The sequence below is a fragment of the Saccoglossus kowalevskii genome, chromosome 13 (genome assembly GCF_978046115.1).
Source record: "Saccoglossus kowalevskii chromosome 13, keSacKowa6.1, whole genome shotgun sequence".
NCBI lineage: Eukaryota > Metazoa > Hemichordata > Enteropneusta > Harrimaniidae > Saccoglossus > Saccoglossus kowalevskii.
This window is the reverse complement of record NC_140653.1, coordinates 2,771,519-2,788,584: the sequence shown is the minus strand read 5'-3', so window position 1 is coordinate 2,788,584 and position 17,066 is coordinate 2,771,519. Positions and strand designations below refer to the sequence as shown.

General features: G+C 35.3%; 1 protein-coding gene across 2 annotated transcripts in view; it reads right to left on the bottom strand.

Moving 5' to 3' along the window:
• The window catches only part of LOC100374531 (unconventional myosin-IXb-like), a 106,898-nt gene that overhangs the window by 35,610 nt on the left and 54,222 nt on the right, over window positions 1-17,066 (bottom strand). For both annotated transcript variants that reach the window (XM_085506862.1, XM_085506863.1), the window contains 12 exons: window positions 15,861-16,052; window positions 15,164-15,286; window positions 12,236-12,385; window positions 10,700-10,878; window positions 10,184-10,474; window positions 9,760-10,053; window positions 9,072-9,210; window positions 7,374-7,781; window positions 7,134-7,250; window positions 5,449-5,640; window positions 2,971-3,112; window positions 1,252-1,500 (listed from right to left, as the gene is read on the bottom strand). In XM_085506862.1, the coding sequence (XP_085362988.1) occupies window positions 1,252-1,500; window positions 2,971-3,112; window positions 5,449-5,640; window positions 7,134-7,250; window positions 7,374-7,781; window positions 9,072-9,210; window positions 9,760-10,053; window positions 10,184-10,474; window positions 10,700-10,878; window positions 12,236-12,385; window positions 15,164-15,286; window positions 15,861-16,052 (2,476 nt within the window). The remainder of the gene's footprint in view (window positions 1-1,251; window positions 1,501-2,970; window positions 3,113-5,448; window positions 5,641-7,133; window positions 7,251-7,373; window positions 7,782-9,071; window positions 9,211-9,759; window positions 10,054-10,183; window positions 10,475-10,699; window positions 10,879-12,235; window positions 12,386-15,163; window positions 15,287-15,860; window positions 16,053-17,066) is intronic.

Genomic DNA, 17,066 nt, shown 5'->3' with positions numbered 1-17,066 from the left:
ACAACAATAAGATACCTCAGAAATAGTTTGGTTTAAGTGAATACCAAAATGACACAATTTAAGATAAGTATTCAGTAATATCACTCACCAGAATGGTAGTCACAATCCAGGTAAAGTACTCTGGACTAAATAAATGTATACGACACAAAATAATTATTGGTATGGAAATATCATGCAAAATGCAAACTACACACTGGCTTGATAAGGTTACACAATGCCAGTGCAGGCGAATTACACTAAATGCAGACTAACGTTATAGAAAATAATAAGTTTGATCACAACGTAGATCCGGGAAATGCACAACAGTAAAATGTCACAGTCAATTTATGCACTTTCTACTTGATGCTGAATGTCACACGAATCAAAGTTTGGTAGATGTCTGAGACGGTAAACAAGTCCGTCCGACTGGATGTCGACAACAGAAAGTCACGGTGATACGAATGGTGGGACTTTTCCACAACGAAGAACAGTCTTTACTTTAGTTGAAATGTCGACGGGACAACATAATTGGTCGAGCCGATCTATTGGAAACAGTTAATACTTGCGTACAGAACTCAAAATGTCAACGATTGTACTCACAGGAACCTGGATACTTGGTTCAACCACGGTTTCGTTCAACACAATGGCAACAGCAGACTGCAACCTCTGCGGTCGATCCACACAATCACAACTTTTGGAAAAGACTTCTGTCAGTCACTAAATTATATGCAAACACGATTTCGTCTGTCCCAAGAGTTCGACAACATCCATAACCACTTTAGTTCAGTCTTTGGAAGGAATTCAGTCGATTTAACAGGAGAATCGACCTGCCCACACAGACGAAAACAATTCGAACATGACACACTAAACCGCCATGCTGACCGACACAGGGACGCACAGACTTATTCATAAACAAAGTTATTCTAACACCATACTATAGAAATTTTAGAGTTTTTTTTTTGGGGGGGGGGGGCTAATTTGCATAATTTTTGGCAGATCAACTTCTCATGAACAAATTACCATCTACACTCATCAAGGCATCCACACACCAAAAATCGAGTCAAACGGTTTGGCAGGTTTTTGAGAAGAAGTCGTGCACAGACAGATAGATGGACAACAGACACAGGACAGAAACCCATCCCATAAGCTCAGCGGACCTATGGTCCATTGAGCCAATAATATTTTTTGTTTTTTTCATGCAGGTATTGCTTTAGTCCCAAGTTCATCTCTACCTAGTGTATTTTACTAAAATTCATACTTAACTGCTCTTACCTGTAGTCTTAATTCGATGTTTGAGTTCTTTCACTTTAGCCTCGGAGCCAGCTTTACGATATATGCCCTCTGTGTACAATCCTTTTAATTCCATATGACTGATACATTTCTCTACAAGTGGTGCAATCCTAGAGTGACCAATGATTGAATCATTGAGATTACCACTACCAAACGGACGTTCTTGTCCTCTACCTCGGCACTTCCAAGTAGATTTGGAGTAGCATTTCTTATGGCATACAAAATTGCACTCTGTGTGAAAAACAATGTGAGATATAAGAGAAGATAATATAAAGATTTGCCTTAAAGCGAGGGAGTCGTCACCTGCGTATGCGTCAGGTGGCCATAGCGTATCATTGTTTACAAACAAGTGCCTACCCATGAGCCTTTGCGTTTTTTAGTGTATGTTGTTATCATCGCTTGGGACTCAATTCCCGCATGTGTGCAAGTGACAACCCTCCGACCTTAAAAAATGTTTTATTTCACCTAAATTTTATCCCAAATAATGAAATGACATCCAAGACAGACATTCAGAAAACTATTTGTTCTATATACTATAAGTTCTTTTAGAGTAATTTAGATGCAAACAGAAATTCAAAATTATGCAAATGAGAGCTTTTGGCAAGCTAAGACTGACATTACACATAGTCAAGCAGTCATTCATGGCATTCATATATGGTAGGGCGATAAAGTCATGATTTAAGCTTTCAACAACAATGTTAACCAAAGTCATTTGACGTTTTCTATTGAAATGTTATGATTTTTATGCATTGTTTTGTGGTATTATTTTCTGTGCCATGCGGCATGAGTAAAAAATGTTTTGTTGAAATTGTTGCTGGTACAAGAGAAGTATATGGTGATAAAAACATAATGTAACAAGCCATGCATGGCACAGTCCCCGTTAGTTATCAAATTTAAGATATATAGTTTTGTTTATACATGTAGTAATATAGCTGGAATATAACCATGTCAGGAATATGATTTTTTGTATTTGATCGTCAAAACAATACTTGTCCATATTGAGAGATATTGCTCTGGAACAGCATTCAAAATCAGCCATTTTGAATACATGTATATATATAACATGATGTATAACGAATATATAAAATTTGAATATAATCAGTCAAAGCATTTAAGAGATATGGCTCTAGAAGCCCAATCATTAAAACAAAAAGGCCGCCAGTCAGCCATTTTGAATCCAATCTGAAAAATAAAATGACGTGCATCAGGAACCTGATGTATATACCAAGTTTGAACAAAATCCATCCATAAATGCCAGAAATGCTTGATATTTGATGATTTTTTAGCACAAAAATGGCCGCCATTCGGCCATCTTGAATCAGATCTTGAAACAAATTGACGTGTATATGTATACTATCATGTATGATGTATGTGTGAAGTTTGATTGTGATTGGTCCAGGCGTTTCTAAGATACAGGTCCGGACGCACGCACGCACAGATGCACGCATGCACACACGGAGGTCAAAACATAAACATAAGACTGCGTCCGAACGGGGGCTATTTAATGTGAAACTTGCATTGATATATGTTTCCAACATGTATTATTTGTTTCCTAAATTGCTCAATAAAATGATTTTCATGTCATATTTTGCATAATAGGATATAATGTTAAACCTCTTTTGCAACATTCAAAATTAGTGTTTTGGTAAGAGGAATGTTAAACTATTAAATATTGAAATCTACGAGGCAGTAAACACTTACCTGTACAGAGCAAACCTTTTTCCATGAGCCAAAGGAATGAGGAGCAGTGCTCACAAGCAGTTGGAATATTGAACACAGATGTAATAAATGTATGCCCCAGGTGTTCAATGGGATCGTTTTTTTTCTTCTTTTTCTTTGTAGCCTGAAAGGATAAAACAGATCTCTTAAAATTTGCTGACTACATCAAACACTACTGATAGGTGTAACCATAGTCCCTGTAATAGAGAAACTCTGGTACACTGGGATTATTAAGGTAGCAAGAAGAAAAAGAAAAAATAGTGTAATTGTGATTATGGCATTCTTTGCCAGTAACTATGACAATATATACATTTTCAGAAAGCTGGAATATACAAAAACGTTTACTTTTCATGTTTATATTTGCTTAGGAGACTAAGTTATGAAAAATCCTGTGAACTTTGATATAAAATAGTTTTTTTTTTGTAGGATTGGCTATTTCAACTTGACAGATGAATAGGTCTGTCAACTCATGACCATGACACAAAGCAGTCTATGAGATACAAGTAGGAGTTACTCTGTGAAGAAAGTGGCAAAACTGAACAATTATAGCATGAGTTAAAACTTGATGGCATATTGCATTGCACAATTAATTCCAGACCCTTTGATATGTTGAAATATGTATGGTGGAATGTTTAAATTCCATATCAAATGTGCACAGTCTATTCCATACCAAATGTGCACAGTAAATTCCATACCAAATGTGCACAGTAAATTACATACCAAATGCGCACAGTAAATTCCATACCAAATGCGCACAGTAAATTCCATACCAAATGTGCACAGTAAATTCCATACCAAATGTGCACAGTAAATTCCATACCAAATGTGCAAAGTAAATTACATACCAAATGTGCACAGTAAATTCCATACCAAATGTGCACAGTAAATTCCATACCAAATGTGCACAGTAAATTCCATACCAAATGTGCACAGTAAATTCCATACCAAATGTGCACAGTAAATTCCATACCAAATGTGCACAGTAAATTCCATACCAAATGTGCAAAGTAAATTACATACCAAATGTGCACAGTAAATTCCATACCAAATGTGCACAGTAAATTCCATACCAAATGTGCACAGTAAATTCCATACCAAATGTGCACAGTAAATTCCATACCAAATGTGCACAGTAAATTCCATACCAAATGTGCACAGTAAATTCCATACCAAATGTGCACAGTAAATTCCATACCAAATGTGCAAAGTAAATTACATACCAAATGTGCACAGTAAATTCCATACCAAATGTGCACAGTAAATTCCATACCAAATGTACAAAGTAAATTACATACCAAATGTGCACAGTAAATTCCATACCAAATGTGCAAAGTAAATAACATACCAAATGTGCACAGTAAATTCCATACCAAATGTGCACAGTAAATTCCATACCAAATGTGCACAGTAAATTCCATACCAAATGTGCACAGTAAATAACATACCAATTGTGCACAGTAAATTACATACCAAATGTGCACAGTAAATTGCATACCAAATGTGCACAGTAAATTACATACCAAATGTGCACAGTAAATTCCATACCAAATGTGCACAGTAAATTCCATACCAAATGTACAAAGTAAATTACATACCAAATGTGCACAGTAAATTCCATACCAAATGTGCAAAGTAAATAACATACCAAATGTGCACAGTAAATTCCATACCAAATGTGCACAGTAAATTCCATACCAAATGTGCACAGTAAATTCCATACCAAATGTGCACAGTAAATAACATACCAATTGTGCACAGTAAATTACATACCAAATGTGCACAGTAAATTACATACCAAATGTGCACAGTAAATTACATACCAAATGTGCACAGTAAATTACATACCAAATGTGCACAGTAAATTACATACCAATTGTGCACAGTAAATTACATACCAAATGTGCACAGTAAATTACATACCAAATGTGCACAGTAAATTACATACCAAATGTGCACAGTAAATTCCATACCAAATGTGCACAGTAAATTCCATACCAAATGTGCACAGTAAATTGTGACTAAAGGTAAATAAAAATTCAATATAATGTAACATAATCAGAGATTTAAAATAAATAGTATTTTTGTTTATTCCCTCTTGCTACCTTGATGTTTTCATCAAACCATAACAATTGAAAGCAGCATATACAGTAGTTGTCTGGGTAAGAGCCCATGCCCGGACACCCACTCACCCCTCAATTTACACTTGTAATAAAATCCATATTCAAATGATTCTTCACTGTTGATTTTTATTATTTGTGGTTTATTTGTCACATTATAAGCAATACATTATTTTTGTTTTACTTCTAATGTTGCATATTGTTCAATTATTTCTGTTGTATGTTTTCATTTGCCGTTCTATTCCCTGTCGCAGTTTGATCTGCGTGTTGTAAATTTTCCATGTTCAGGACCAGGATAACTACAGTAATAGTTTACAATAAATGTTAAACATGATAAAATTACCTTCTTTGAGTGGGTTGGCTGCTCACCAGGTTTGTAAATTTGCATAAACTCATCAAGATAACCTCTAAATGCATTGACACCCATGATGATAGGAAATTGAGCAGTTGTGTTCTCAAGTCTAGATGCATGTTCCAATACAGACTCAAAGTTTGAGATTAAATCTTTGTACTTCAATGCAACAGTCTGACCATCCTAGATAGAGATAATGATAAGAATTAACTATATATATATATATATATATATATATACACACATTTATCATAAACAAAACATTCTAGCTGGGGTTCCATAGTCAAATGAGAACAAGTATCAAACAGAAATCACGGCTTAAATGTTAATTGTTAATACTGAATTACTATAATCAGAAGTGATAAAAAAAACGTAATTCCTTGTTTACAGCAGTATAATGATTGACTGATTACAGAGTAGGGATTACGCAATCCATTATAGAGCTAAGTTAACAGTAACAAAATGTAATCTAGTCAGGCTGTTATCTATCATTATTACATGCAAGGAAAAGGTGTATATTAATAAGCCATGCATGGCACAGTCCCCGTTAGTTATCAAATTGAAGATATATAGTTTTGTTTATAGTAATATAGCTGGAATATAACCATGTCAGGAATATGATTTTTTATATTTGATCGTCAAAACAATACTTGTCCATATTGAGATATTGCTCTGGAACAGCATTCAAAATCAGCCATTTTGAATACATGTCTATATATATATATATATATAACATGGTGCATAACGAATATATAAAATTTGAACATGATTAGTCAAAGCATGTCAAAGATATGGCTCCAGAAGCCCAATCATTAAAACAAAATGGCCGCCAGTCAGCCATTTTGAATCCGATCTGAAAAATAAAATGATGTGCATCAGGAACCCGTAATGTCTAATGTATGTACCAAGTTTGAACAAAGTCCATCCATAAATGCCAGAAATGCTTGATATTTGATGATTTTTTAAGCAAAAAAATGGCCACCATTCGGCCATTTTGAATAGGATCATCAAACCAATATGTCTGTATATCTATGACATGATGTACGTATAACTAATATTTAAAATTTGAACATAATCAGTCGAAGCAAGTCAGAGATATGACACTAGAACCGCATTCGTTAAAACAAAATGGCCGCCAGTTGGCCATTTTGAATATTATCTGAAAAACGAAATGATTTGCATCAAGGTCCCAAAATGTCTAATGTATATACCAAGTTTAAACAATATCCATCTGTAAACGGCTGAGAGATGCTTGATTTTGATGATTTTTAAGTACAAAAATGACTGCCATTCGGCCATCTTGAATCAGATCGTGAAACAAATTGATGTACATATGTATAATATTATGTATGTGTGAAGTTTGCATGTAATTGGTCCAGGCATATCTAAGACACATGTCCGGATGTACACGCACACATACAAACACACGAACGCACAGAGATCAATCCATAAGTCCCCATTTTTGGACTGTGTCCGAGCGGGGACTAATAAAATTATCAAAGTATGTATTCAGGTTATACAGTAACAACCTTCCCTATGCGTCGGTCGACCACTAAACTCCGTTCATGTATACTTTACAATATTCACACAATTACCTTATAGTATCTGACAATTATATCATTGTATTCTCACCGAAAAATTTCACATAAACATAATGATTTTAACAAATAGATTACCTGCATAGCAACAGAATACGTCGTAACCAGACTTGTATGGTATTCTTGCATGGCCTTCTTAAAGACTTTATCAACTATTGTGTCACGTTTTCCACTGTTCTGATTGATTTCATTTCTCTACAAATTAAAACAATTTTTCAGTTACTCAAATTAGTAACATGCGACACTATTCAAACATATCCAACTATATAAAGACAGCATATAAAACATTCTTCAAAAATCAATATATTTAAATCTCACCTTGGCACTGAGGAAGTCATCCATTTGTTTCAAATCACTTGGTTCACTGATGAGTTTATTAGTTGGATACCTCCACTGTGACGTACTTGTAACATTAAAACCTGCTAACGGTAATGCCCTTGCAATGTTCGACCCTTCTATTATGATATCTCTGCGCTCAGCCAAACCCTTGGTCTTATTTTTGGGCTTAGTGATTTGATTAACGCCACTACCAGGGTCACTGTGTTTTTTCGCTTTCCTTCGTCTCCAGAAAAGTCTACTTCGTGGCATCTCTTCTGGCTGTACTGCAGGTTTTTTGCCATGGTCGCTATCCTCATCAGTGTCCCAGTCCTGTATTGCATGTTCAAAAGTCATTGCAGTGACTGGTGAAAGTGGAATCTTTGGTTTGCTCCCTGTTTCTGGCTTGAGCTGTAAATAATACAATAGACATGTAATATTTCACCAATTATTAAAGGCACAGAAAACAACTTTAATTGCACAAGAAAAATTTTGGCAAACAGTCATCTTAGGTTACTTTTATTGAAAACTAAATATATCAGTTTCATTTAGTAGTGGAAGTTGACTAATTATGCAAATTAGTTAAATTAGAATGTAGAAATTTGAATCCCAGACTAAGGATTTTTGCAGGCACCTATGTATCAAGTCTTATTGAAATGCAATAATTAGTTTTCAAGATATCAATGGAAAAGCTGACAATCGATTAATTATTAAGCAATTTAGGTATTGGTATTAAGGTCTGTGCATTATTCCTGGGCAACTGTGTACCAATTGAAATAACTGTAATAATGTTTGGTTTTTTGAGTTATCGATGGAAATGCTAAAAAACTAAATTGATATGCAAATAAGGTAATTAATGTGCCCAAATTATAACACCTAAAACTATTCAAGTTTTTGCAATTGTCCAAGATCATCTATTGAAATCATATGATTATTTAATACATGAGATATCGGTGGAAACACTGAGCATTGAATATTATAATGCAACTTAGGTAAGTTTTATGGAAATGCAATGATTGGTTTTTGAATTATGGAATGGAGATACAGACAGGGTAACCACAAAAACTATTCTGTGCAAAAATGCTAATTTAAATTGTTTTTCAAAACAGGTCCTTGCTTTTCAGATGTATTCTCCAACCAGCCTGGATAATATAAAACAAGCAGCCTATCGGCTGAGATAGCTCTGCTGTTAGCAATGCATATTTCAATTAAAGAACTGAAGACATCATTAGAAAATGAACAATATGTATAGTATCAAAGCAATCGGACTTACAGTTTTTAACAAGATGTCGAAAATATCACTTTTTACCAAAAATTACAAAAATATTCACCAAAATTAGAGAATTGAAGATATCAACATGAAATGAACAAACCTAAGAGAGGTCTACCCAAGGTACTGTACATATACACCAAGTATCAAAGCATTCACGCTTTTAGTTTTCAAGAAGAAGTCGAAAAAGGAAAACATTGACACGGACGACGACGGACAATCACTCATATGATAAGCTCCGCTCGACAAAGTCGACAGCGGAGCTAATAATATAGTTTGTCTAAAATGTCTGGTTATACATAGTGATAGTGTTTGATATACAACTACACCAAATGTATACTGTTATATAATTTTATGCTAAAAGTCAGCTAAAAGAAAACCTTAATTTGTGTAGTTAAATGAGTAGCATAAGAATTGTGTTTAATTCTCACCTCCTGTTCTTGTTCAGTTGGTTCTTTTGTCATTCTGCTTGTAATACTAGCAACTCTTTCCGGCCGTGGTATAACTCTATCTGGTGTTGTCATCTTCTTTTTAATATCACATTGGTATGCCTTTGCCATCTCAGATACCCTATATGCAAACACATGTATTCACTGAACACCAAACTAACATATTTGTTTTGTGCGAGTGTTATATCAAGGTGTAGATATAAATCAACATGCACCTTATTTATGCACATACTTTTTTTACCATTTTTTACTTAAATTAAGGTGTATCTATTCATATACAACTTTTTATTCAGCAGTATATGTACTTCTATCAGCGTGCACTTGTGAAAAGAGGAAATAATTTATAAAAAAATTATACTCATATAAAACACAACCTGACCTGTTAATTAATCATTTGCACCGTGAAATACTTTATTTTCACTTTGAATTAATTTTCGTTATTTTTGCTAAAGGAATGATTCAGTGAAAATAAAATCCAGCAAATATAACTTTTTTTCCTATATTTTACATTCATCTTATTAAATTCCAAACAAAACACCCAAAAACTCTTTTCAGCGAAAATTAATTCCAGCTAAAATAAAACATTTTACAGTATGCACAATAGTTCAGCATGTTTTCAATTAAATAAGAAATACATATTTAGATACTGAGAAGTCAACAAATATCTTACTTAATGGAGCCTGACTTAGGTCTGTCATCCTCTTCATCTACAAAATGTCTAATAGTAGGTGAAGTGACTGATAGAGAACGTTTCAACCCAGTATCTATACTGGTGTCACTTTCTTTCAAAGGCGTACTAGTTGTTTGTATTTCTGGCAAACTTGAAGGAGGACTTTTGGAGAATATTAAGACTGGTTGAGATGTTCCTTCATCCACACCACCAGTGTCTAACTCTATATGCACATCGTCTTCTACAAGAATCTCTTCAGATTCTGAGGAACCCATTTCAATAACACCACTGCTTCTGCAGAAAACAAACATAGGTCGGTTATGGCATGGTCATGCTAGCTTAAATCAATTTGATGTACACCCATAATAGCCATGCCAGCATTTATCTGAAGCCAAAAGACACATAATTACTGATAACTACTTACTCATCTGATAAATTTCCCATTTCTTTATCAATGTATTCAATATCGTCCAATTCTCGAGATGAATCCCTAGTTAAGACACCCTCATCACTCAACACTTCCAGCTGTTTTAATTCTTCTTCTTCTTCTTGTCTTTTTCTTTCATTTTCTTCTTCTTTCTGTCTCAGCTGTCTTTCTTCGTCCTCTTTTCTCTTTCTTTCATTCTCTGCTTCTATCCTCTGCATCTCTTCCTCTAACTGTCGCTGCCTTGCTGCCTCCTCTAACATTCTTCTCATTTTCCGTAGTTCATCACATCTGTCAAAAATAAATATCAAATAAGCTATCAAATAATAATCAATATGAAAACACGTTCATTTCATTAGGAATATATCTTCTATGTGCCAACTTGATAATGAACATTCACATACCAGTGACTTCAACCAAGCACAGCGCCCTCTGTGCATTTACTGCAACCAAACAATACATTCGCAGTCCTGTATTTACTTATTTCCATTCAAATGGTTGGTACGTCTTACTTACTTTAATCGAGCCCAGCGCCCTCTGTACATTGACTGCAACCATACGATACAAGTACGCAGTTTAAGATAATATTTTCTCTGTTTGTAAGTTTTCCAGGAACACTGGATGATACAGGCAGCCATGTCTTGTTCCTTCAGTCTGTACAACTGTCTCTTTGCAAGGAACATTCGCACACCAGACTGTAAACAACAACAGAATAACACATTTTATTGTTATAATTGTGAAAATAAGAATCTATGTGAGAGCAATTTATTCATATTACAAACCGGTCCATAAATTCATGGGTCACCTGAAGGCTAACCAATTAGGTTTTTTTAAATGGTAAGAAGGAACAAATTGAAAAATACTTGTTTCTACAAAACTTTTGATTTGAATTTAATAATTCACTTCTGTGCTCTGTAAAATAACAAATTAGTATAGTGAGCATTTTGCATTGTAATTTTTTAAAAAGTTTTAGTGTCAAATTACATTACTGTATTACTTTAACAATTATGTGTATGTACATTCTGTTTTTTTCATAACACAATCTTGGTAATTTTTATAAACAAGCAGCCTGTCGGCTGAGATAGCTCCACTGTTAGCAATGCACATTTCAATTATAGAACATAAGATATCATTAGAAAAATGAACAATATGTATAGTATCAAAGCAATGGGACTTGCTGTTTTCAACAAGAATTCAAAAATATCACTTTTCACCAAAAACCAGTCAGCTGAGATAGCTCCGCTGTTAGCAATGCACATTTCAATTAAAGATCAAAAGATATCATTAGAAAATAAACAATATGTAGACTTGCTGTTTTTAACAAGTAGTCGAAAATATCACTTTTTACCATAAATTACAAAAATATTCACCAAAATTAGAGAATTAAAGATATCATTACAAAATGAACAAATCTGAGAGAGGTCCACATGTAGTACCGATATATGCAATATAAAAGCAATCGGACTTGTGGTTTTTTTACAAGAAGTCGAAAATATCACATTTTACCAAAAATCACAAAAATATTCATCAAAATTAGAGAATTGAAGATATCATCATGAAATAGACAAATCTGAGAGAGGTCCACATGTAGTACCTATATATGTAATATCAAAGCAATTGGACATGCGGTTTTTAACAAGAAGTCGAAAATATCACTTTTTACCAAAAATGACAAAAATATTCACCAAAATTAGAGAATTGAAGATATCATCATGAAATGAACAAATCTAAAAGAGGTCTACCCAAGGTACATATACACCAAGTATCAAAGCATTCAGGCTAATAGTTTTGAAGAAGAAATCGAAAAAGTAAAACATTGACACGGACAACGGACGACAGACGATGACGAACAATCACTCATATGATAAGCTCCGCTCGACAAAGTCGACAGCGAAGCTAAAAAATGACATTTTGAGTAAAAAAACACATCAAGAGAAGAATAATAGGACATTTTAGTCATTTAACATTAAATAACTGTTTATGTGATAAAAACTATATATTAATGTCAGGAAAAACCAAGTCAGTGATTGAGATGTAATCAGAAATACTTACTTGCAACGTAATGGTAGCTGCTTGTAGTAATTGATCGCGCTTTCTCTTCAACACAGCTTTAACCCTTCGTTGTATAAACATGATTCTTCTCAGTACTTCCTTGTGTAACATTTCCTGGAGTTTTGTGCGCTCACTTTCCCGGAAAAATACCTGTGAGCCAAAAGAATAATGTTTAAACATTTTCCAAAGTAATACAAACAAGAAAGGGTAACAAGACAACCACTTGTGGTGAAATCTGCAAGACAACATAGCAAGACAACCACTTGTGGTGAAATCTGCAAGACAACGTAGCAAGACAACCACTTGTGGTGAAATCTGCAAGACAACGTAGCAAAACAACCACTTGTGGTGAAATCTGCAAGACAACGTAGCAAGACAACCACTTGTGGTGAAATCTGCAAGACAACGTAGCAAGACAACCACTTGTGGTGAAACTGCAAGACAACGTAGCAAAACAACCACTTGTGGTGAAATCTGCAAGACAACGTAGCAAGACAACCACTTGTGGTGAAATCTGCAAGACAACCACTTGTGGTGAAATCTGCAAGACAACGTAGCAAGACAACCACTTGTGGTGAAATCTGCAAGACAACGTAGCAAGACAACCACTTGTGGTGAAATCTGCAAGACAACGTAGCAAGACAACCACTTGTGGTGAAATCTGCAAGACAACGTAGCAAGACAACCACTTGTGGTGAAATCTGTAAGACAACGTAGCAAGACAACCACTTGTGGTGAAATCTGCAAGACAACGTAACAAGACAACCACTTGTGGTGAAATCTGCAAGACAACGTAACAAGACAACCACTTGTGGTGAAATCTGCAAGACAACGTAGCAAGACAACCACTTGTGGTGAAATCTGCAAGACAACGTAGCAAGACAACCACTTGTGGTGAAATCTGCAAGACAACGTAGCAAGACAACCACTTGTGGTGAAATCTGCAAGACAATGTAGCAAGACAACCACTTGTGGTGAAATCTGCAAGACAACGTAGCAAAACAACCACTTGTGGTGAAATCTGCAAGACAACGTAGTAAGACAACCACTTGTGGTGAAATCTGTAAGACAACGTAGCAAGACAACCACTTGTGGTGAAATCTGCAAGACAACATAGCAAGACAACCACTTGTGGTGAAATCTGCAAGACAACGTAGCAAGACAACCACTTGTGGTGAAATCTGCAAGACAACATAGCAAGACAACCACTTGTGGTGAAATCTGCAAGACAACGTAGCAAGACAACCACTTGTGGTGAAATCTGCAAGACAACCACTTGTGGTGAAATCTGCAAGACAACGTAGCAAGACAACCACTTGTGGTGAAATCTGCAAGACAACCACTTGTGGTGAAATCTGCAAGACAACATAGCAAGACAACCACTTGTGGTGAAATCTGCAAGACAACGTAGCAAGACAACCACTTGTGGTGAAATCTGCAAGACAACGTAGCAAGACAACCACTTGTGGTGAAATCTGCAAGACAACGTAGCAAAACAACCACTTGTGGTGAAATCTGCAAGACAACGTAGCAAGACAACCACTTGTGGTGAAATCTGCAAGACAACGTAGCAAGACAACCACTTGTGGTGAAATCTGCAAGACAACATAGCAAGACAACCACTTGTGGTGAAATCTGCAAGACAACGTAGCAAGACAACCACTTGTGGTGAAATCTGCAAGACAACGTAGCAAGACAACCACTTGTGGTGAAATCTGCAAGACAACGTAGCAAGACAACCACTTGTGGTGAAATCTGCAAGACAACGTAGCAAGACAACCACTTGTGGTGAAATCTGCAAGACAACATAGCAAGACAACCACTTGTGGTGAAATCTGCAAGACAACGTAGCAAGACAACCACTTGTGGTGAAATCTGCAAGACAACGTAGCAAGACAACCACTTGTGGTGAAATCTGCAAGACAACCACTTGTGGTGAAATCTGCAAGACAACATAGCAAAACAACCACTTGTGGTGAAATCTGCAAGACAACCACTTGTGGTGAAATCTGCAAGACAACGTAGCAAGACAACCACTTGTGGTGAAATCTGCAAGACAACGTAGCAAGACAACCACTTGTGGTGAAATCTGCAAGACAACGTAGCAAGACAACCACTTGTGGTGAAATCTGCAAGACAACGTAGCAAGACAGGCAGGTAGCAAACAATTAGTAGAATAATGCAGGCAGCATGTACACATGTAATAAACACAAGTCAGGTTCACACAGGAAGTCCATATTAGGCAATTATTATTAAACTCTAAATGGGGGCCACATTTGTTTTCAAGATGTAATCTGACTATTGACATAACATTGTTGTATGAAACATTCCCCTCATAGTTGTACAACATCAACATTAGCAAAATATTCAACACAGAGGGCTAAGACTCTACCATTTCATAATAGGGGGAGGGGGCATAGCTGGAGAAATACATACACACCAAACCATGCTGATAATAAAGGAACACTGCATGTAGCAGGATTAATTATGCGATACAAACATAAGCCAAGCACAATCTTTTTTTCAAAAACTGCATCAAAAACCAATTGCATTGCAAATATTTGGTAGTGTCATCAGAGTACTCCAGCAATGGGCAGGTACTTTTGTAAATTACGTATAGTTAGGTAATGCTCATGATGCCACTTCTGAGCTTGCAGGTCAGAAGACAACAACAAAGATTTAATGGATTTCGGGATGAAAATACAGCATTTACGAGTGAAATATGCCACAAATCATGTATATAGTTGCAAGTACAATGGAATCAGTAATTCCTTGAAATTACTACCTAGAAAACATTATTCAAAAATCACTGCAGCACTAAGAAATAGTGGAGGGTACGTCCAGAAATTGGTGTGATCACTCATGCTGGAGGAAACACTGCAGCACTAAATGTCATCAGGTTTTGCTAAAAAAAATCACGACATTTACCTTTGTTTCTCCAATCTGGTAATGTTCTTCATTTAAATCCATATTTATTAAAAAATCTTGCAATTTTTCTCTTGAAATTTCAAATTCTTGCGGTAGCAAAAATTTATAATGCTGACAAAATTCCTGTAAAAGATAATATGACATATAAAGAATATGTCTATTCATTGCTATACCTTGTATACATTAGCAGATCTAGCCAGGATGTATTGAATTGCGCACTCTTTGGCAATACTGAAAATAAGGGCTGAAAATATAATAGATCATTTTTTTTATATTTTTTACTATAATGCTACAGTTATGAGAAACTCAACGTTTAAAAGTCAAAACACATCAATTCATGCTAGAGATGGAATACACCAAAGAAATGAACACATGGAATCAAGAGCTATTACAAAGACAGCATCTAAAACACACTGTTACAAGATATATGACTTGAAAAGCTGCAATAGAATCATGCACAGGATTGTGAGGGAGTATGTTTACATTGAGTTTGAGAAACTGTGTTTTAGACGATGTAAGAAGGCATTGCATGCTATAAAATTATTATGAGTAATATTCATGAAAACAGTACAATAATGGGTACAATGTATCAATTGAATATATGAAATTTGTTTTATTTTGTGAAATGTGACAAATGTAGACTTTTATGATCAAAGGGTTAAAAACAACTAACAAAAACATTTCTATAAAATTTCACCTCAAATGTTAGTCTGACATTGTAACCAGCTCTTCTAATTCTGACTGTTTCCAACATTCCAGTGTATTTCAGCTGTCGGATTAAAAGATCTTCATCCAATTGGCATGGTTCTTTCTCAGAATTTGACTTAATACACCTCACAAAAAATGGATTCGCATGATTCAGTGCTTCCATTAGTTTACTCAGTGATATCTGTGAATAGGGAACAATCAAATGTTGTAGTGACACCTATGTCTTGGTTACATCATGGAACTATAAACCCCGGAAGAACAACGAAACTAAGAGGATTAAAAAAACCTTTGTCTTAGTTTATCTTACAGTGCTTTCGCTTTTGTTTCCACAACATTAGTCATACTCCATGTTAGTTGCCGCCGATACGCCCGTATCAACCGCTTTGCTGGAAACGGAAAACTTCAAAAAAAAATTTCATATCTGCGCAGTAAAATATTTCGTTCACTACGCATGTGCAAACAAGTCGGTCTGCAGGGTGACCTTCAGTGTACCGGAAATCATGCAATGGGTCAGAGTTTTAGCGAGTTTTCATAATTTTCAATGTCGTTTTTAGATTACTTCTTGTTTTTTTCAACCCTCGAAAAAATAAGGTTGCGAAAGTTTGCGAAACATGGGGTTTGGTATGCTGTTTGTTGTCAAGATATCCCAACTTATTCTGTGTTTCCCTTCGATCGCCAGAAGTGGCAATGTGTTTTTTTTCCCGTTGAATGTCACTCATTTATCTGTGTTTTTGTCTTGGCGCCATTGTTTTTTTATGCTATAACCGAAACAACTCGATCACGTAATCTCCCAAAGTCGCCCAATTGACTCCGAAAATGACCGATAGTCGGAGATAAACGATCATTTGCGTAAATCAGCTTATTTTTTAATGCGACGAAATAAACAGTCAAAATAAACATTCAACATCGCGGCAACTATCATAGTTCAAAGGAAACAAAGTCGTTGTTATACCTGTGGTTTATAGTTCCATGGTTACATCATATGGTAATAAGGTGAATATGGGATACGGTCATATGGTAATCAGGTGAATATTAGATATGATAATATGAAAATCAGGTGAATATTAGATATGATAATATGGTAAGCAGGTGAATATTAGATATGATAATATGGTAATCAGGTGAATATTATATATGATCACATGGTAATCAGGTGAATATTAGATATGATCACATGGTAATCAGATGAATATTA